The sequence below is a fragment of the Vanellus vanellus genome, assembly GCF_965231255.1.
Source record: "Vanellus vanellus genome assembly, chromosome: 2".
Taxonomy (NCBI): Eukaryota; Metazoa; Chordata; class Aves; order Charadriiformes; family Charadriidae; genus Vanellus; species Vanellus vanellus.
In genome coordinates this window covers 78064997-78087675 of record NC_138906.1, presented here as the reverse complement: position 1 = coordinate 78087675, position 22679 = coordinate 78064997, and the positions used below count along the sequence as shown (strand labels likewise).

General features: G+C 42.4%; 1 protein-coding gene across 1 annotated transcript in view; it reads left to right on the top strand.

Annotated features, from left to right (window-relative positions):
• The window catches only part of GMDS (GDP-mannose 4,6-dehydratase), a 442696-nt gene that overhangs the window by 365753 nt on the left and 54264 nt on the right, over positions 1-22679 (top strand). The window contains exon 9 of the mRNA XM_082499607.1: positions 2440-2536. Within this exon, the coding sequence (XP_082355733.1) occupies positions 2440-2536 (97 nt within the window). The remainder of the gene's footprint in view (positions 1-2439; positions 2537-22679) is intronic.

The following is a 22679-nucleotide window of genomic DNA, read 5'->3' as shown; positions in this document are numbered from 1 at the left end:
TGAAAAGCCTACACTAGGCCAGCAGGCGCCTGCCTGGGAGCCCTGGGCTTTGACATCAGCTGGGGGTTTGGGGGATCCACTCTGTAAATTTAGCCCAGCCCTGATTAGCCAAACTTTCTTTATCCAGGGATCCTTTGCGTTTCTTCCTAGTTGCACAAGGCTGTTTTCTTGCCTACTTGGGCATCCGCCCTAAGGAGTAGAAAGCTGAGTAGTCCTTGTGGCTGGAGCTATCAAAACCCACAGCAACATGAGGGTTTCCGATCCCTCTTCCACCATGCTCATGCTTCAGGATAATCTGGCATTACATTTTCCAGTTAACAACTCTGGCTGCAATTTGACTGTAAATTAAGGAGGAGTTTGGTGGGCTGTTTTTTTTTCCTTTCCTTGTGGTCAGAGGAAGAGGGGAGGGGGAATTGGTTAGCGAAATGGATGTCTTGCTCCTGGTGTCAGGCTGGCCCCTGCGCAATCCCTTTTATCAGCAGTATGGTGTTCCCAAGCTGTGAGCGCCGAGGTGCCAGGGGCAATTAGAAGTGCGGCTGTCAAATGCTACTTTGTTCACAATGAGAAGTACTTTTTTTTCCTTGTGAACTTTTCACATTACGGGGCTGAACAAAACGGGTGGAGATTTCTTCTTAAGCTATTTCTATTGTTATATAACTTTGATAGCGACATTAAGTGAGTCTTCACTGGCTCGGCCGAGCCTTCTGGAGCCTGTTGGGTGTTAAATGGGGTTCTCTGCTCAGTGACCTCCAACAACAACTGACGTCTCCTGATCTAAGCGCTTCCTGTTGTTTTACTGGTGACGGTTAGTTTTCTATTAAGCTCATTTGAGTCCTGCACATTTTTACCCTCTGCCCTTTAAAGGGAGGGACTAATGTTAGTTTTGGCTTCTGAATGAAAACTTTGCAGTTCAGGCTTCAAACAGAGCAATGGTGAAAAAGAAAGGAAGAAAATTTAAATTATAAATCGTCTTTAGCATCATGGCATGACTATTAACAGCTGACTTCACTGTGGCTATTATCTCTTGGAAAGTATTTCAACATGAGATGTTCCCAGTATCAAGCATCCTACAGGCTCTGCTAGTCATCCAAAAGTCATGCTTAAAAAATCGTGGGATTTAAAAACTAGTAATAATGCATATTTGGTATTTCCTTCTGCCTTTCGGTGTTTTAACCTTCATGGGTACACAGAGGTCACATTTTCAGACCTTCCTCCTTAGCCCTTAGGGCTAGAAACTCAAAAATGAAGGCTGAGATTGTCAAAGAATTAAATTCTTCTAGGAGCTGGGGGGGGGCAGGGCAGCAAGGAGAAATCAAGTCTGTGACAAAATCCCAAGAACTGGTTGTACAGTTAGTAAACAGGAGGCAAGGGGCGCTTTTCTTTCTTTGCTGGTGACTGAGGCTAAATAGTCTAAATCACAGTGCTGATTTAAATTACATAGATTTTACTCAGACACAAAAAAGCGAAGAATTTCATCACTACGCCTACGCCAAGCTGGTTCAGAGCCCCACGATATACACTTAGAGGCAAAAAGCAAAGAGAGGATGGTGTTTCAATCATAACTCTGGATTTTGTACATTCAGTGGATTAGTTTGATGCACTAATGTATGTTCCTACATGTGTCATCTGAAGCATTTGTTTTGAAGAGGGAGCGTTGTCCTCTTTTCCAGGCTGCAGCCTGGCCTCTCCGAAGGCAGAGCTAGTCACCCACCAAACCGTTCCTCTTCCGCTGCTCCTGACATTTTAGACCAGGACAGTTGCTAACAAAACAGTTCACGGCGCAACCAGATCACATAAATTACAGCAAATTGCGGGCTGTTCAACACATGTGAAACTAATTTGGACAAAGTAGCTGGCTTTCAGCTCACAGGTAGTAAGTACTGTTTACAGTACATGTATGTGAAGCGCCATGTCGAGCTAGGACTGAAAACTCAAGAACTGTCTTTGTTTTGTTTTTCCTAGTTAGGCACAAATTAAATTATGCAGCTTAACGCTATTCAAACAGAGCTTCATATCCATAAAATTAATAGATTAAAGAGTTCCTGAAAGTATTGGCCAAAATACAAGAATTAAAAATATTTTAAGAAAACAACTTTGAACCGATCCACAAATGAAAAACCTCACTGTCGTATTTATTTGGAGATACATGAGACGTTCTGAAATCAGGACATTTTATTTTCCCCTAGCATTATGTGTTTAATTTGGAAGTCCTGTGTTTTAGACCTTCCACTGAATCAAAAACCAAAACAAAGAGACTTCAAAAGCCATTGTTGCTCCATTCAAGTCTAAACTCTGCCTTTGTTCCTATAGCTAATGAGTTTATACTGTCCTGCAGGGAGAATTGACACCAGCCTCAAGTAAATGAAAGCAGGCCAAATGTTGGTAAGATCAGAGCACTAAAGTAATTATGGGCTGATTAAATGTTTATCTTCTTTACAGGTGGGAAGGGAAGAATGAAAATGAAGTAGGACGATGCAAAGAGACTGGCAAGATTCATGTGACAGTCAATCACAAGTACTACAGGCCAACTGAAGTGGTAAGAAAGTGCCCTCTCTTAGCTTTGCAAATGAATAATCCAATCACTGAGCCAATAAATTGCTGCATTTGGCCAGCAGTCTGTGAAAACGGCTTAATTGCACTCCTGCTGCCAGCTTTTAGAGCTCTAAATTAGCCTGCTTGTTGGCCCCCTCACAGCCAGCTACCTGGGAACGAGCAGGCAGGCAGGCAGGCAGCACTGCCCTGGAGGAGCAGGTTTGTCCTGTCACAGAGACACTGCTCTGCTTGGGTCACCTGCTCTGAATGGGAGAGGGGATGCCTAGGGGCGTGAAACATCACCTTATGGGAAACAAAACAAAGTGCAAAACAACTTCTTGTACCTTCTGGTCTCAAGTGGGTATGTGGTCACCTCTCCAGCTGCAAGAAGGGAGTGCAGAGGAAAGTGGGTACTAATAGACTTGATTTTTAAAGTGCATCCTTCTGTGTCTTTGTGGCACTGTTTCAACTCTATCCAGTGACCATCCCCTGTTCAGCTTAAGTCTTTGTAACTGTGGGTACCACAAAATGCCCATTTTAGAAGTGCACGTGTGCTTTGTTTTCTCAGGTGCTTTGCAAGATCCCACTCAGTAAATGCTCATTTGCAGAACATGTCTTTACTGCTGGGAAGGAATGCCTCCGTGAAGTCTGCCACGGGTGCTCAACCAGCACACGCTGCTGGCAGGACCAAGCCACTCATCCCTGTGCTCAAATCATAGTATCATAGAACAGTTTGGGTTGGAAGGGACCTTAAAGATCATCTAGTTCTAACCCCCATGCCATGGGCAGGGACACCTCCCGCTAGACCAGGTTACTCAAAAGCCCCATCCAGCCTGGCCTTGAACGCTTCCGGGGATGGGGCATCCACAGCTTCTCTGGGCAACTTGTTCCAGTGTCTAACTACCCTCACAGTAAAGAATTTCTTCCTAATATCTAGTCTAAATCTACCCTCTTCCAGTTTGAAGCCATTACCCCTCATCCTATCACTACATGCCCTTGTAAAAAGTCCCTCTCCAGCTTTCTTGTAGGCCCCCTTCAGATACTGGAAGGAGTACCGCCTAATGAGCATGCTAGGAGAGGGAACAAACAGTACTTCCAAGTCAGGCAGGATGGTGGCAGCACACAGAGATGGTGCAGGATGGAGCCTGGTTTCTGGACGCAGGGAAAAATAGCCCCAGTTGTGCGATGTGGGAGCGGGTGTGCCCAGGAGAGGATGTTCTCATCTCCTGGGGAGGGTGATACCAGCCCCGCTGGCTGCTGACACAGCGTCGGCTGTCAGTCCATCTTCGGAAGCGCTGGCTTCAGCTGGCTGATTCAAGCAAGGTGTGACAAGAGCATGTTTGCCTTGACACAGATTGCAGGGTGGGAGTGGGGACCTGTGTGTTTGGAAGTGGACATGGGTTCTAAAGTGGAAATTCAGGGGGGAACAGAGGCTTTCGTGTTATGCAAAAAAGGGCTGGGCCCACGTATCAGAATAAAACGCTAGGAAGTCATTAAGAGCTGTCTGTCATTGTGTGCTTTGGTAAGGTGTCAGAATGATAAGGAGGATGCAGAGACAAAAGGACTTGCCAAACAGGAAAAGGACACTTGACCCAACAAGTCTGCGCTTTGTGAGACCCACTTTCCTGCTTTGTCATACCTCTTACTAACAAGTACATATTCACTCCTCAAAATTCATGGGTAGTAGTACATAGCTATTCTGAAGCCCTCACTGTAGTTTCACCTTATTCATGTGCTCGTTTTCTGCTGAAATGGTGGTGCGTTATTGGTCTCCTTTCAGGAACACAATTTCTGGATTTTAAATTTAGCTCACTATACACTTGTCTATTTTGGGACAGTGAGCAAGCACAGGTACCTCAGGAATGCTCATGAAATTGCTAGTGGGTCCATACATGAGTATGGGGATGTATTCAAATACAGAGTAGAAAGCGGCCTTGAAATAGCACTGTGTATAAACTCTACTAGTAGACATCTGATGTTTATCTGAAATTATCTGGTCTGTCGTAGGCCACCTTCCCTTGGGCTTCATCTCTCTCTTCCACTGCCCTCATCTTTGCCTTGCATTTAACGCAGTCCCTGGTTGGTTCCTGTGGAACCCAAGAAGGCTGTGAAGCTGCTCAAGCACGATCAATGTAGAAGCACAAAATAGGTTTTGAAGTATCTTTGCCTTAAGGAATATGCAGATGAACTGTGAGCAAACTCTCCTATGCAGAGATGTGGCAGAAGCTATTGCATGTTGTCATGAGCTTGTTGGAGGATACGGAAGTGGTGATATTTTTTTCAGCCTATGAAGGGGCAAAGGTTGGCGTTATCTTTCCCTGGTTTAGTTCCAAGCCCGTTTAACCTGTCCTGATTTACAGTGGTTTATTTAACTTTTTAAGTTAAGTGGACTGTACACACTCTGTCATACCCACATATTCAGATATTCAGAAACAGTGTGTCATGTGTTCGTGTAGTTTAGGCAAGGTTACTCATGCGTGGCATGAAAGACATGGGAGACCAAGTGAAATGCTCCTCGTGTCCTCTGGGTTTCTCTTGACTGACAACAACAAACAATTGTTTAAACAGTTCTTTATATTTTTGTGCTGACCATATTTCTTGTATAGTAATGTCAACCACATAACTTCCGAATGGGTTCTTCCATGGGAAGCAGCAAAGACACCCAATCTGATTGTAACTTTCATTTTCCTTTCCTGATGCAAAGAAGATACAACCTAAATCCTCAAGCAGGCAATGCTTCTCAAAGGTGGTAAGATGCAGAACAGAATAGATTTTGATCAGTTTCATCCACGTGGAGAAGCAGGCCAGGGGTGTTCCAAGACTTTCAGCTGTTATTTTGGGTGCCATGCTTCTTGGCAGTTGGCTTGGCATCTACTTCCTGCAACCAAAGTTTCCTTCTTAGAGTATCTCAGGATGGGTACCCAGAATCGCTTTCGTCTTTTTTTAAGTTCTGATTTTGTTTCGGTTCCTTATCAAAGGCAGGCAAACTTCTGTTTGTTTCAGTCAGGGAATCACATCTGTACAATTCCAAAATGCCCTACCAAAATCCAATCCATCTCGAGAAAGCGAGGAAAAGCAATGAGGGAACTAAAACAGACTGACGGCACGTGTCCCCTCCCGCCACCCTCACCAAGACCGCTGAAGGCAAGAAAGCCTCAGGTTGAAATTTTGGAAGGAGGCTTAGCCAGATCAGTTAACAGAAATTCTGCTGTTGAATCCCAGCTGACACAGAAAATCTGATGGTCAGATTCTCATGTCTTATTTGGAAAGGTTTCTGTCTGTCTGTCTCTCTAAAATTTAACATGGTATTCTGGAAAGTGAAAATAAATAGCATTTAATCTTGTGTACAGTCAGTTCTGACAGTGCCAATACATTCATTTGAAAACACATTTGTTTTCTTCAGTTAGTGATCCCTGGGGTCAAGGCCTCCCATTGAAAAGCTTAGCTGTACTGAAGAAGAAACCTTGAAATGTGAGACTGTCTTCTGGTCAAATTAAGTAGACCCTTTGAATGCCTTGACTCTAAATCTCTTCACTCTGCTTTTGACTGCTTTGGGGCCCCCTGATATTTATTGGCCTTGGGAATTGTTCCTGCTAATGCTTCTAATGCCTGTCTCTCCCCTTCCCTCCTTGCGTCTTGCCAGCTACAAACCTATCGGTATCATTTCTTTCTGCTTGTATTGAATTCCTATCAGTATCTTTTCTGACCCTTTTTAATTGCATTTGGAGACTCTAACCTGCTGCAAGGATTGGGGAAAAATGATGACTTCTGCCTTTCTTAAAATCAGCAGTTTTCACGGGAGCTTCATGAGAATTTTGCTTTTTACACTGAACTTGATACACTATGAAAGGTGCTTTTACGCCTTTTGCAGGCTTTTTTAGCACATGGCTAGTAAGATCATATTTCACACTCGTTTACTATCCTAGGCATATAAAGATAAGTTTCTACTAGAGCTTACTCACCTGTAAAATGTAGATACTTCAGAAATTATCTCACTAGTCTTTTCTACTTTTGTTACAACCAGAATGTTCATATTGTAGGTAAGCAACTTAGTCTATACTTGGATTTAAATAATCCATTTGATATATCACAAAAAAATAAATTAAAATTAAGTTTAAATTTATTTGAAAAGTTAAAACCGAAGTTCAACAAGCCACCGCAGTCAGTTGGAAACAACCAGCCCTGCAGCACAGGATGTCAGAAGCATCAGGTCCCTCAACCCCTGGAGTTGGGTAATTTTTAGAGAATTAGAGCCTGTCTTTAATTTTCTTATCTTTCAGCAAGATAATTACTATTCATTTGTATGCAGAAATTTCCCTCCAAGAATTGCACGATTGCTTCTAATCAAATTATGCCCGTTAAGGTGTTAGAGTAAAAATGCCTCCATTATTTTTGCATGGCAGACATTAAGCTAACAGTTCTATAGGATCTTGCTTCATTTCATTGCCCTTTCCTGCAACGATGAAGATTAACTCCAGGTCTCACTGGTCTGTCCTGTCATCACAGAACTTAAGAAGTATCTATCTCTCAGTTAGGACTTTATGTTGCTTTTTAAAAGGGAAGAAAAAGAAACCTTTCAACCGTATGTAAATGTTGGGTTTTTCTCTGAATCTAATGCTCTGCATGTGTTACAGAGAATTCCTCCTCTTCCCTCCCACCTGTTTCTGCAGGTGTCCTACAGCTTGCCTAGGACAGGAGCTGCAGGTTGTATTCGTGCATCGCATTTTAAGGTCTGGCATGGCTGTCACTCTGAGGATGTACATACATCAATGCAAGTTCCCTTCCTTTAAGCAAGCCCTGGAAACTCTGTCACAATGTGATGCTAATATTTAAGCAGTCATCTGCCCTCTTATTATTCTTCTTCAAAGAAAAAAGGGCATGCTAACTTGCCAACTTCTTCCTCTTGTTATATGCCTTAAGCTATTAAGCATTTTTCTCCAGTCCTTTCCAGCACTGATATAAATGAAACTCAATGTAATGGTTTGGAGAAAAATTCGTGGCAGTGTCAAAAGATACCTCATCCTCCTGGAGTTATTTCTTTCCAACTGCTCTTTTTAACTCCTAAGAAGTTCTGTATCCCTCTTTACCATGTTGTTTATTTTTCAAAGGATTTTTGGATCTAAATATCTACATATATATGTATATAAAAGAAATTTCCCAAGTCTTAGTTTACTTAGTTTCTTACACTAAACCTTTAGTTAGTGTTGCTTACATTAAACTCTACATCTTTACTTAACTGCGTTTGGCCTCAGTTGCCCTTTTTCCGCCTTGGAATTAAGCAGGACGGCTTTAAATTTCAGTCTCTTCAGATGTTTTTTAAAAATTCAGCTCTATGTTTCCCATGTTTCATAGGATTCCAGTAAAAATTCCTCGGGGCATATCACATTCTCCCAAAGTCAGCTTTCTTAAAGTCAAAAACATTTCTGAACTCCTCTAAGTGTTCCTGCCCTAAAGAGCATTTAGAGTCTAATGAAACCATGATCACAAAACCCGAAATGCCCCGCACTTCCACTTTAGTTTTCATACAAGCTCCATTTCCTACTCTTAAGTTCAGAGCCGCCTGTGACTGTAAACTGTTGGGATGTCTGCAGGAGGAAACACGTGCTTCCCTTCCTCAAGGATCTTTTTGCTCATCAGTGTCAATATGTGGCCTGTATTAATACTCATGAAAATGAAATGGGAACATTCAAGGAAGGATAATCTTCAGCTGATTTTCCTGTCTATTTTCCTCACTAGTAGACAGGTAAAGAAGTTGCAAGTTGTCGTAATTCTGACGGTCTTCTCTTATCTGGTTTGGTGTTTTTTTTTTTCTCCTTGTTCTGAAAATATATGTCAACATCTGAAAATTACTGCCCTGGTAAATTATTACCTCTGTTGTCCTTAATTCTTCTCCAAACTGACTTTGCTGCTGTGTCAGCCAAAATGTTTCTATCGCTCCTTCAAACTCAACATTATCTCTGCATTGCTTTGCCACCCTCTTCCCTTTCTTTGTCCCTCCTGCTAATAAAATCTGCAGTAGATTTTTTGTTTGTTTGTTTTAGTTAAGGCCTTACATATCAGGCATTTCAGAGGTATCTCTGAAAACATACATGTCAAATTCAGCCAAGTAAAATAACGATTAGTAGTAACTTGCCTCTGTATAGCATCTACAAGGCACTGAGCACTTAAGGTATTTTAAATGTTTCTCAACAAGCATGTGAAAAAGGTTTAAAAAAAATAGCATCGCTGCAATTCTGCTTCTGAAACACATGTATGGCAGAGCAGACAGACTACACTACTTGAGTGAGATCATGAGGCGGCGACAAAGTTAGGAGGAGAGCCTGATGGCATTGTGCTCTGCTGCCATTGCTAGTGGACACAATTGTCCCTCCACGGGTAGCTTTCTACTTTTTTATCTCGCTCTGATTTTGTTCATTTAAGTTGTTCCTTTGAAAATAGGAAGATCATTTTTGCTGTCAGGTTTTCCTCTCAGTATGTCACCAAACCTGAGAAGCTTCATCAGGCTCGGGTCCAGTCTTGCTCACTGTCTTGTTTAATCCCCTTAACAGACTCTTAGCAGGAGCCCTAGCTTACCTCCTTTCTTGTGGGAGCAGATACCTAATATGTGCCCCTCCGATACTCCCACACACATTTCTGACGTTTTGCTTCATAACTAGCTAATTACATCAGTATTAGACAGGCGCATCCAGTAAAGGAATCCCTCTGGACACCACTGTGTGGAGTCCTCATGTGCTGTGCTTTACTCGGTTGCTTCTCTTTGCATCATCCTGCTCCTCCTCTGCTGTGCCTCCAACAAAATATTTCTCTGGCAACTTCTATGGCTGGCTCTGTTCCCCTTCCTTCTTCACCACCTCTTTCCCTGCTGTCATTCCTGAGGTTTTGAAACCAGCCATGTGTCATCTCTGACCTTCACATCTTCATTGATCTTCCTGAGAACATCAGCCTGTCTCTCCGAGTCTGCTTTCTGATCCCCTAATGCCACGACTGTCCGACAAGACTAGCCAGAGGGAGAGGGTGTCCTTACCTCCTGGGGTATAAGTGGGAGTGCTTTTACACCCTGGGTGTTGCGCCATATGTTCATTTACAAGACCGATAGTTTTTCTTCCGAAATGTTCAGACTAGCTGAAGAAATCTCTGACTGACTTTAGGCAATGCAATTTTCCACTCTGGGTGGGTAAAGAGATTGCAGCCCCATTGAAAAGCTAGTGTGTAAAGATAAATCTGTCATCCTGGGAGAAAGGTTGGTGATTTAAATGCGTTGCTCATTTTTCTAAATGCTGTTGACACATAGCAATTAGTGGCAATCTTGGATGCGACAGATCCAGGCTCAACTCCTGAAAACAGATTTTTAATTTAAACTTAGGTGACTGGAGGATTAAGGCTGAGGGAGAGGTGAATGAGGATAGAAGGCTGTTTACCTCCTTAATTAGGGCCTGATTCAGCCAAGCATCCAAGCAAGTGCTTCACTTCAAGGGCATGAATAGTTAATAGGGACAGTTTCCATACTCGGAGCCACGAGTGTGCTTACGTGCGTTGCTGCATCTTAATATGAAGCAAAGCAATTCATCTGCGATGGGAACTGAGAAGTCCAGCCCAAATGTTTGTGGGAACTCAGGAGGTGCCAGCTGATTATTCTTGTTTGCCTGCCCCATTGTACGTGAGCACAGCACATGGGAGAGGAGATGCTGAACTAGCTCAAGACGGTTTCTTTAGCCAGGTTCTCTTAGGGTGGCTTTGCAGGCAAGAAGGGATTAGACCAAGTTCGTGCAGTTTGTAGTTTTAATCAACTGCTCCTGCAGCGACGTTTCCTGCCCCTAATTCTTCTCTGCCTTCCTGGCAGTGGGGGGTCTTACCGCCACCTCTTCACTTATTCATGTTTATTCATGCACAGAAAGTCTCTCTTTATCTCACTTCTTATCCCCTTGCCTCCCCCTTCTCTCGGCCTGCCATTTGGCCTCCTCCTCCCCCTTGTTATCTCGATCTGTTGTCTCACCCTCATTTGGACCATCCCTTGTTTTCTTATCACTGCCTGTCCTATGCCTGTCCCATGCAAACACTCCCTGTGCTCCAGCAGATGTGGTGAGAAATACAAAGCCTCTGAGGGGCAGTCACAGGGGTGGGAGAAAGCCTGGAGCAGGCAAAAGCCACGACAGAACTCCAGGCTCAGGCAGCACCAAAGACCCGTTTGCCACAACTGCCACGTATTCCTTCCTGCCAACAGTCCCCACCATCTACAACACGTTCCCCATTTCCTACATGAGATCAGACATTCAAAAAAGCTAAACTGTGCTTCAGATCACATTTTGGAGTGCCCAGTGAGACTGGAGTACTGGCAGAGTGGCTCAGCACAAAACCGTTCCCACCAGGGCTTTCTAAAGACCTCGGTGTCAGAGGTGGTTGAGGTCACTTACGGACCTGATTGCTGGTTCGCATTCAAAAGTGGGAGCATGTCTGAAGATCTGTCTCCCTTTCAGAGCTGTTTATTTTATTTTACAATGGGATTTTAAAAGTCAAGCAATACATTAACAATACTGTTCACATTTTGACTGTGTTTCCCACCACGTTGTAACCTTTTATTTTAAGAGTGCTGTGCCAACTCAACTCTTGCAATGGTTTTAGAATGGCAGCACAGAACCGTAAGTGACATGATTTATATGAAAATAAAAACGGCTTTTGAATACAGAGGATATGAGACAGAGGTGAGGTTTCCTTCAGCAAATCTGGAATTAAGAGCTAGACTCCTGTCTAATTTCTCCAGCCTTCGCAAGAGCTTGCCTGCCTTCAGCTGTTTGTATTTTATTTTATGGGCGAGTGGGTGCACAAAGGAAGATGACAGCCACAGAGCGTTCGTGTGTTTCATCTGAGAAGCCGTGAGATGGTTTTAGTGTTGTTAAAAGCAGCTTCTGCTGAGTTTGGGTCAGCAGATGCCTTGACATCAGCCTTTTCGACATGAAGTCTTCCGGCCAGTGGTTTGCTGGGGGCACAGCTGTCTCAAGCCTGGCTATGCCATGGCTCCTAGTATTTTTCCTGCTTGAAAGATGATACTTCAAGCTACCGATTCTCAAAATCCTGTGCCGTCTCCTGCAAAATGTGTGCCAGTGTTACTTTGGTGTTGCTGAAGACGTTATCAAGAGTGAGTGCAGTTGTCCCACGGAGGGACACTCTCAGGGCAGTGTGAAAGGGCCATACGGACAAGGTTGGGAGAAATGCTTAAAGAGGCAGCCAGTTCTGAGGAGGCAGGAGGGTTTGGGGGGTTGTCTCCAAAAGCTTTTATTTCAAACTATTCAAGTGTTTCACAGTCAAAAAATGACAGTAGGTTTCTTTCATTTTCTTCTTTTATTTCTTTGGTTATTTGAAGTTTATCCCCCTAGAAAATGTGGAATGTTTTAACTTTACCTATGGAGAAAAAAAAAAGTCAAAAGGTATTCTGCTCAAAAAAAAAAAAAAAAAAAGAGAACAAAATTGGCTTTTCAGTTTTTCTAAGGAAAGCCTAATCGGGGGGGGGGAGGAGGGGGGAGATACTTTTCTGGGGCAGTCAGGCTTTCTTTTAGATTGATGCTAGAAGTCTTCTGTCTCCTCCCCAATAGTCCACAAGAAGTTTTTGTTCAGACTCTATCTCTGCCCTTCACCATTCACAATTTCTCTCAAAGGGGCAAATGGTTGAAAGGAAGTGGAGGTTTGGAAGTGGTTGTTTAAAAAATAAATAAACCTTCACCTTTCCCCTCTATCACCTTTAGAGTCATCATTTGTAAATTAACAACTTCATGATGGAGGCATGAAGAGATGGGACCTTTGTTATTGTTGCTGCCCTGTGGTGATGATGTTGATGAGTGCTTAGCCACCTTCCATATCTTCATGTCTCATCTTTGTATTCCACTAAAAACCTGTAGCAATGATTCTGACCTTCTCAGAAGTCAAATACATTTCACACTGTTAATTATTTTTCAGTGTCCTTAATACTTCCCTAGTGTTCAAGGAGAGCTTGTGGGGTTGAGTCGCAGGGGAAATTGAGCCTTGTAGATCTAAACAACTTTTAAAAGATTTTTTTTGTTGCTGGATAAAACCCTAGAAAATTATGTCTGTGGCATAAACATCTACAGTACTTGTCATGAACCAGGAAATGGATCTTCATGCCCATCTTGGATGCTCCCCAAATTGTCTGATGTCCCAGCTGGATGGGTGGAAGAGGAGACAGTAATTATCTGCAGGGCAGGGGAGACTTAAACATTAAAGAGCTTTATGCCTGGGATCAGCTGGAATTTTTGCTCATTCCTCACATCTAGTGTCTGAGCTCACCAAAGCAGACAATATGAAAAATATTAACAGGATTCAAGAAGACATTAGTAATAGATTAAGAGTGCATGCCTCTCTTACAAGCCTTTTTTTCCTTAATTTTTTCCTTTCAGCCAGAAAAGTCTAAAGGTGAGTAGGTGAAGTCAATTTTAATAATTCACAGACGATAATACATCTATTTCTCACTTGACAGAGCTAGCATTTAAACTATTAGCATTGTCTGGCATAACATGAAACAGGATCAGTCACTCATCCCTTTGAAACATCTAACCTGGCCTCATTTAAATTTCTTCCTTCCAGCTTTGCCAGTACATTTTAATAGACTTGGTAGAGCTCTCAGCTGACTTGTGACTTCAGACTTTATCTGCCGGGTTGTGGTTAGGAATGGACTAAGAGAGCACCATTCCTCGGCAGCTTTTGCTGTGTGCAGTGACACAGAAACCTCAGCATTACCGATAGCCATTGAAATTCAAAACAGACCACTTGACTGCTGGACAGAAACGAGTGTTTAAATCAGATTTTATCTTTGGAACATTGTTCCCGTAATTTTTGAAAACGCTTTTTTTTTCTTCCTCCGGATTGCTGAACCGGTGCTACTTTGCAGTCATGCTTTGTATTGAATAGCTGTAAGGGGAAAGGTGGATTAACAATAATGAAAACAGAAAAGGTGTTTTAAAATAGGATGCCTGCCTGTTTTTTTGCAGTAATCTGTGACAAGTTCGTGTTTATAATTCACTACATCTGTTGCCGAGTTAGTGCTTTGCAGACCTTAGTTTTACAGATTTCCAGATTGGGTGACTAGGAGTTGAATTGCTTTTGTTTTTATTTTTTCTTCTGTTTGACCCATAAAATACTACACTTCCACCTTCTGATTTAGAAAGCAAAAACATATATAAAAACTTCTTTACAATAACAAAGACTTCTGACTAAAGCAATTGGCTCCCACTATAGTTTTCCCTTAGATAACAGTTGTAAATTCCCAAACCTCTAAACTTTGGCAGCATTTCTCTCTTGATCCTAGTTTCTGTTTCCATGTGTTGGGGAGATTAAAAAGTGGGCTACGGAGGTGAAATTGGAAACAGAGGAAAGGTGAGGTTTTAGGAAGAGCTCAGGTGAGGGATAGGGCCAAGTTTGCTCTGTGCACTGTTTTCATAGCTAGGAAACAAAGCCTACTGGGGCCTCTTCTTGTGCTGCAGTGTCACCACTGATCACATGTTGTGACATTCGCTCCTCGCTCTCAACAATTCTTCTGTAGTGCTAATCCTATAAGGTTACCACAGTCTTTTATCCTGCACGTATTTGGCTGAAAGGGCTGCAGATGAGTAGCCAAAGTAGTATTTAGGAGTTTTTCCTGACCTTTCTTTCTCTGTCTCCTCCCCAAGGTGCTTATTGGTGTTATCTCTGTATTTGCTAGATGCCTCCTGGACGGCTTCTAGGCTTAAAATAAAGACAAAAATTAATCTTGACTGATGAAGTGAATCCCAAAAGAGTCGGCTCAGGCACTGTAAACAAAAAGTTGGCATGATTAGAATCTGGCTAGCCCTAAAGGTAAGCCACCCACCTCTATGATAATTCAATAGCCGTGTGGCATAATGAATGCAAGGGGAAGGTGGACACAGGAGCGAAAACAAACACAGAAAGGCGCAGTATTTAGAACAGTAGAGATTCACAGCAGTGAAGACTTATGTGCATTTGAAGAACAGCCAAAAGGAGTTGGTGATGGATGACAGGCAGTTTGTGTGCTGGAACGCTCACAAGAAGTATTCTTATTTTTGCCTTCTAGTATTAACGACCACAATTAGTTCTACTTTGGCTTAACTGCTGAATGGAGTTAAAAAAAAAAAAAAAAAACAACATGATTGACTTAATTAAGTTCTTAAATATAGCTTTGTGAAGGATTTCCTACTCCAGACTAATGCCCGGAACAATTATCTTTGATACCCTTGATAGCGTAGCTTGTTATGACTGAGAATACCCTGGATGCAAACATCTGCATCCAGCAGCTACTTCAGCTAGTGATTTGCTTTCAGAGGAAGCAGGTGTCAGGACCGTGACTGCCGGGGGAAAGACTTTCGGGAGAAAGTGTCCACGTGCGTAGGTACGTGAGAGGTGGCAGTTGATGCACTTGCTGTGGTTTTTGTGAGGATCGGCGCTTTATGCCAGAATTCATCAAATGGGCATTTTGCACACTGACATACAGACAACTGACCAGAAGGTTTAACTACGGCACTGGGACAACACAGACAGCTGCCATTCATGTGTCTGGGTATGACTCAGGACTTGGAGCTGGGAGGGACTATTTAGAGATGTGACAATGCGTTTGGAGTCACTGTTGCTTTTGGTTGGTACTGCCAAGGATTGTCCCGTCTGTGGCAGCAAGAGGAAAGGGTCTGCTGAAGGGATATGTGCAGTGGTCAGAGGAATGTAATCAATAACTCATTTTCCACACACCAGTGAATAGCAGTGACTGCTAGAGACAGAAAGAGTTAAATGCATTAGATGTGAATGCATCCTGGGTATGTGTATCAACTTCCCCCTTGCTACTGACTACTTTTATTTTCTGTAAAGCCTGAAGAAGTTGGGTCGTCCCTCAGGTCTTCCAGTCTCTTTTTTAACTGCCGAGAACTCAGCTTGACACTGTTTGCAGTTGCCAATGAGCAAAACTTCACAAGACATAGTATATCGAGAATGCCCTCAAACACTGGGTGATGTGAAGGCTTTCTCAGGGATCCTGTATAACCTGTCAAAGACAGTTTGGGAGATTGGCAGGCTCCATCAGATGTATCACACCTGTGTCTCTCTCCCAAAAGCCATGAGGAGATTGTTGAGGCAGAGGAAGGAACTTTTTATCAAGTTCCTCTACAGGAAAATGTTCATTTTGGATCAGGATTCAAAGTGAATGAATATCCAATTAGATTTTTTTAAGTTTCCCTTTCATTCGTTGCTATCAACTGGCCAATTTTTGATCTCCTCATGTTAAGTACTGCCTAAACATTTACAGTGATGTCAGTAGAGATGCACTTTGAAGAAAGGCATTCTGTTGAAATAAATTATTTTAACATGGGCTTTAGATATTAGAACGATGCTGGATAAGGAAAGGGAGGGTTAGACATTTCTGTAAGGACACTAATTTAAACTGTAATGCGAATGGGAAGAGATGACTTGACAATGCACTGGTGGAGGTAAACAGACTCATTTCTGTGGAAAGGGTGTTGACAAGCAGTGATTTTTGGGAAGCCTCCAGATGGAGTCCAGACACTGACTTTAGGGATTTAAGCAATATAAAAATTATTATTAAAAAAAAAAAAAAAAACAAACAACAAAAAAACCCCAAAACATTTACATCAGCTGTGCCTGCAGTTTTTTCTTTTTTTCTTTTTTCACATACTTTTGTTCTATTAAACATTTCCAGAAACACTTGTACAGTTAAGCCTAGCACTATGAAAAGGACTAATATGTTTTTTTGAAAGACTCTTCCTGTGTTGCTTTTGTATCAAATTGAATACAATTCAGCTGCAAGTTTAGGCTTCTTCAAAAAATAAAATACATAGGGACTTGAGCCTGATAGACCTCATGTGGACCTGAACTAGAATGATCGTATTGAATATCATGTTGGTAAGTGGCCTTGCATATTCATATGGCCTTAGGCATAGATACAGAGATGGTTCCCTCCAAAACGAAGTTCCAGGCATGCTGACAAAATCATTTGCTCATGTCTCAAATATTGTTTGGCTTTGGTTTGTTCTCATCCCCCAAATTCATTTTTATTTTGCCTAATAAGGTGATGCTTTGGGGACGGGGAGCTTACAAGCGTTCTGTTTTGTTGCTTCTTTTTTGCCCCCTCTACAAAGCATCCTATTGATTGCTGCTGCAAAGAAAGCAAACAGATTCCTCTTTTTGTGCCCTCAGATCCCTCCTGAAAACTCTTTTGTAGCCCTCAAAAATCACTATGCTAGGGATGTGCTGTGACTTCTTGTGCATCCTGATGACCACTGTTGTTGTTTGTTGTTGTCTCCTCCCACTGCCCTGTATCTCTATTTATTTGTGCCCCGTTCCATGTACCGAGGGCATGTGCGTGCGACTTGACCTGATGAATTAGGCTGAGTAAAGGAAACAATCTGGTCACAAGAGCGTGAAATGCTGCAGTGCAGTAGAAGCCGGGTAAATTAGCTGATAAAAGCCTGTGTTTGTCAGGGTGCTATGGCTTGGCGTTGTTAGCTAGTTCAGCAATGTGCAGCACGCTCTGGGATGATCAACGTCTTGTGCAGGAAAATTTCTTTTGGTCCTGGGTTGCAGCACGGCTAGAGCAGGAGGACCCTTGATGATGATGGCAGAGGCTTTTAGACACAAACTGTAATAATCACCGTTATACCTTTTTCTGAGATTTTAGAGAAACGTATGTGGGAACCTATTTGTTACGTTTGTTAAGATCCTGACCCATAAATGCAGGCTTCCGCCTGCCTGCAAAAGCTGAAGGAAGCATACCAAGCCTAGTTCACTCGCTGGGTAACGAGACAAGCGTTTCAGTGCCCTGAGACCCAAGGAGCTCATCCTCTTACTGGAAACTCCTTGGATACCATCTTTAAATGTTTTCCAGGATTTTTATTAGTTCTTTCCACTCTTTGGTGGATCAATGGGAGCCTGTTCTGAAATTTTAGGCCCTTCTTTCTTTGCATTAGAGTTTCAAATTAATGGTCTGCAACTGTAAACTCACATATTTGTACTGACACATTTTTTAAATATAAAGCTCTCGTGTGCCTGCAGTTAAAGGAAGATCCAAAGAAAATGAGAATATCTGGCCTAGGGCCGTGGTCTCCACTATCAGCTCATTAGCCAATTTTGCAAATTTAATCTTCATGGGGAAAAAATGTTACAATGTAGTGGCTTGTTGGCTGTATCATACAAGTGTTATACTGGCAACTGTGCTACTATAAATTTCAAACCAGTGCACGTTTTCAGCAGCTGCAAGGTATCTTCACAAACATTCCTGGTAGCCTACTTTAAAAAGACGTATTTTATATTCAACATGACTAAAACATTGTAGCAGGTAAAGGGGGTTTCATCTAGCCCTTATAGGGATTGTATGGCACCTGTCTTTTTCTGCTTTCAAAAAGTTGTGGTTAGTGTGTAACAGATCCAAATAGACCTATCCTGTCATTTTTCTGCTAAAAATAGAAAACTCAGGGTTAGGGATCAGATGGTTTAATGTTACTGATTTGCTGTGTCCTCTTGGGTGAGTTACATACACTTTCTGATGCTAAAGACTCAAAAAGTTTTATGTAGAGAGTTTGGGAACTCATTTTCATTTACACTGTGACCTTATACTTCTACATTAAAATGGGCTTTACATGGGAAGTTTATTATTATTAAACTACTTGAGCGAAGGCTCAGGTATCAGCTTAATTCTGCTACTGGCACATGTCACGTGGAGAGGGTAGAATATTTTTGCAGGGCTGAGGCTTGTCTCCTGTCCTGTTTCTTCTCACCATGTGCTTGTGCAAAGGGTGACTATACCTCTCTATTGAGACACATTGTCTTCATACTTTATTATTCTCCCTAGCCTTCCACTTAAGTCTCTGTGCTGTGATCATCTAATCACCCATCTTCCTATATCATCGTTAGTCATTCTAGTATTTTCCTTCCTCTTTCCCCGCAATTGTCTGTTATCGCTTAGTTCTGCCTTTTCAAATGTATATAGGCATTGCATTTTTACTCGGTTACATCTCTTCAGAGCTAAAATATTTTTGCTTTACTTAATGCTCTTTTTTTCCCCCAAAGAAATGTGAGACTTGCCCCAGAACACAAATTCCCTGCTCCCATTACTCCCCAGTGCCTACCATTACTCTCTGCTTTTGCTACCCAGCTAGCTGAACACACAAGTGTCTTCTTGATCTTTCTGCAGAAACAGAACTTTAGGTTTTATTCTAGGAGATGCCTTTTAAAAACATCCCCAAGAATGACAGGTTGGGCTTACCCAGAACGAAAGCAAAAAAGTACTCTACGGGCAAAAAAAGGGGAGAGAGCCCAACTTGTTGGTCTTTTTTTGCTTCCCAGATATTGGTAAGTAAGTGAAACAGAACTTGATTTGGTGTTCGTTCTTGATGGGATGCACGTGCTGTGCACATACATGTGCTTTCTCTCTCTTTCTTCTCTGTTTAAATCCCATTTAAACAGTGCTCGGTGACTGCTGGGCGTTGTAATCCATGTGCAACTCTGTCATGAGGCAAACTCCAGCTGGAAGGACGGCTCTACAGAGCGCTCTGCAACCAGTTGAGTTGCTGAGGAGTCATAAAAGAGGGAAAAAGGGGTTCACGAGAACTCAGCCGGTGCCTTTTGGAAAGTGTTTCTTACACTCTCTTAAGAGCTGCAAAGCCTGTATCTTGTTCAGTTTCTTATGCTTAGCCAGGGACAAGATTACAAAATAGAAAAGACAGAACTTCACAGCCAAATTGGTACTTTCTCAGATTTGTTTGACAAAGTATTTCACACAGCTTCAGAGCAGACTGAAAGCACCTATAAAAATCTGCTGTTTACTACACAGAAAGAAAAACAAAATCTTTCGCTTTTTATTAAAGAATTTTTTTTTTTTTCCCCTGCCAGAACCACCAAAAGCATGAATATTTCTACTCGGTTCTCTACCTCTGATACATATTTCCATTACGCATCTCTAAAGTCCCTGTCTGGGTGTATTTGCAGGAGATTATCTGAAGAAGCGCAGATGTTTGGAAGTTTACCATTCTTTTAATCAAATCACGTGTTGGGGTATATTTATAGCTTTGCTGATTCAGAGCCATAGGTTAACAACTCCTGTACTCCAATACTATTGAGTAATTGCCCAGAGCTCTGTCCTAACACTTCTGTAAAACAAAGCGCTAGGGACTGTTAGCGTAGAAAACTGTAGAATTTTATAAGGGAATTTTAATAGGGAGCACTATTAAAAATAAATACCTCTGTTTATGGGTATTGGCTAATGAGTGGAATGCTAAAAAAAGATGTTAAGCAGTGACAGCTTCAGCAATAGAAAAGATAAACGACAACAGATAATTGTGAGTGGTGAATATATCATAGTTGTTATTGCTGATTTTTTCTGCCCGGTTTCCTTGGTGTTATGCTCAAAAATAACAAAGTAATGGGTATCTGTGTTGTAGCAGAGCAGATCTAGGGAATGTTTGATGGTGCTATGAGTTATAACCTGGCTACAAGGTTATTTGGACTTTGGCATCTTCAAATTAAGAACGTCCCATTATTTGCCCTTCCTGCTTGTAATCTCTTGCCAAGGCAGTGAGCTAAAAGGTTAGTGAAATGAGAACCTGGGGAGCTATTGTTAGCCGAAAATGAGAAGGTAGCCTTACAAATGGTGTATGTCCTCTTAGGAAAATACATTGAATCGATATGGTTATAAGTTGTGGGCTGTGAAATAAAGCTCTTAACACTTGACATACACTACAAATGGAGCCATTGGTTCTTGAGGTGAGACTGATTTTAACGTACTACGGCGCTGGCGCCTGTCGTAGACCACCTTGCAGCATACAAAGGCCAAAGAGGTAAAGTATGGAAATGATCACAGTCAGGTGGAGGCTGGAATCCTGACCACCGCCTTCAGTGGAGCCCAGGTCTCATTTGCAGGGTGTATTTTCACAAAACGGATCTCGCTGCCTGGAGAGTGGATGCTCTCACCAAAACCCTTTGCGCCCCTCAGTGGGGGTTTTCACTGGGGTGACTGCAAGGGGAGGGAATGGGAATCCCACTCCACATCTGGGCAGGGTAAGAAAGGGGATTGCGGTTACAATTTTTTTTCTTTTGTTAAGGTAACTTGAAGAACAGCTCACACACACACAAACACACACACTGTCCTGACCTGTCAGTTTGTAAACTTTGCTTCTTTTCCTCCGCTTTTTTCTGATGAAATGCTGCAACTAGAAGGCCTATGAGTATTGCTGTACAGCTGCTCTGAAGTGTTGGTTTAAAGAATGAGTTTATAAAGCTTTCCTTTTCTGTGGGGCTGCAAGAGGGCTGCAGCTCCATTGCCATTCAGATGCTTTCACTTACTTGCTGCTACCAATCAAAAGTCAGCTTTGAAGCAAAAAGGTGAGTGATACCACGCTTAATTCACTCCCAAACTCAGTCCTACATTAATAGGTGACAGTAGTCATCCTAATATTAGAGCAGAGGCTTAGAGGGACACTGGACCTCAGAGCTGCAGACAGATCTCTGGGATCCTGAGTCCCGCTTCGGGGTGGAATTTGTGAGCCAGGCATCCCCTCCAGGGTTACTCACAGAGGAAGGAAGGGGTGGCTGGTGTCTTGGCCCTCGGGGCTGAAATGCTTGCCAGCGAAGCTGGAGCACTATGAAAAGGTCTGCAGTTCAGCCGGGTTGTGGTATAAATACTCCCCCACAGCCAGGATCAGTGGAAAGAGAGAGACACCGAGTGCAGGCTTACTTTAGCTGTAAATTTTCGTCCTTTGGAAAACAAGTATTTTATTTCACCAGTCCTACCCTATTCAAAGGTTCGTAATATCAGTGTGTCAGAAGTGACCTTGGTTTTCCAAATCAGCTAATACTGACTGACGGGCATTGTTGACACGGTAAAGGAAAGCGCTATATTTACCACAAGTAACCTTGCCCAAGCATGACTGTCTTCAGTAGTGACTAAGGTGGCAACTAAGTGGTGTTTTCTGGTGATTGCCTTATTCAATTTCCTTCGGATAAAACGCCGGTGGTTTATTTGGGGGTGCTATGAGCCGAGAATAACAAATTCTACTTACGCAACATGGAATAGTCCAAGTACAAAATTGCGTGTGTATTCAGCAACAATTCTGGCCTTGGGCTGGAGAAAAGTGACATCTGTGCAGACAAGCAGAAGAGTTATTGTACACTTTCAGAGTTAAATCGACCAAAGTTTTTCAGTGTCAAAGTTACTTGCATTTTGAGGTGAAAAGCATAATATTTCTCCAAAATAAAAATGTTCTTCGGGAAAGCAAAATAATAACTATTGCTTCAGCAAGATTTTCAACTTAAGAAGCTTTTTGGGACTTTAAAGTTCTCTGTGCGTTCAGTCCTAAACTCTTGATATAGCATTGGTGTAACATAACATCCATTATGCTTGGCTTCTTAAACAAGTTTTTATTAAGTTACTGGGCTCTTTGCAACCTTGGAAACTTTTTAATTCTTACGTTACATTTGTGAGTTCACAGCTATCTCCGTGTGCGATGCAAACATTGGCCGTAAAATGAGCAAGTAAAACACCTCCCTGCAATTAAGAAAGGAGGTGGTTTCCTCAGTGGAAATAATCTGCATTGGCCATAGCAAGAGCTACAATTCAATTCAAGCATCTCATTTAACACTTCAGATTGTCTTTGCATATATGGGCTAGAGTCCAACAGCATTAGGAAATCCTTGGTGGATAGTAATCTGGAACACAAAAAGCAGCAGTCATACTTCAACACAATTGATAGCCTCTACTTACTAGCAGTCTTCGGGCTAAATTATCATGGAGATGCAATTAACTGTCTTTCACTGAGAGGGTGGGTCCTTCCAGATCTAGGAGAAGAGGTCACAGATGGGGCAGTGTGGCTATGTGGTTAAGCATAATTTGACTTGCTCAGAAAGAGGTCCAGACTCCCGGCTCTTAGCCTCGACACATGCAAAGTCAGACAGTAAGAAATGTCACATACCACCAGCCCACCGCATCTGCCACCAGGCGTGACCCATCCAGACTGCAAATTCTGCCTTTTTTTTCTTTCTTCCTGTGTTTTCTGTCAAGCAAGTAACTTTGACTTGCGTCTCTGACTCGCCCTGAGGAAAGGGACATAATCAAGTGGGCAGCCTTTAGTCTTGTTGACTCTGTGGAGGGG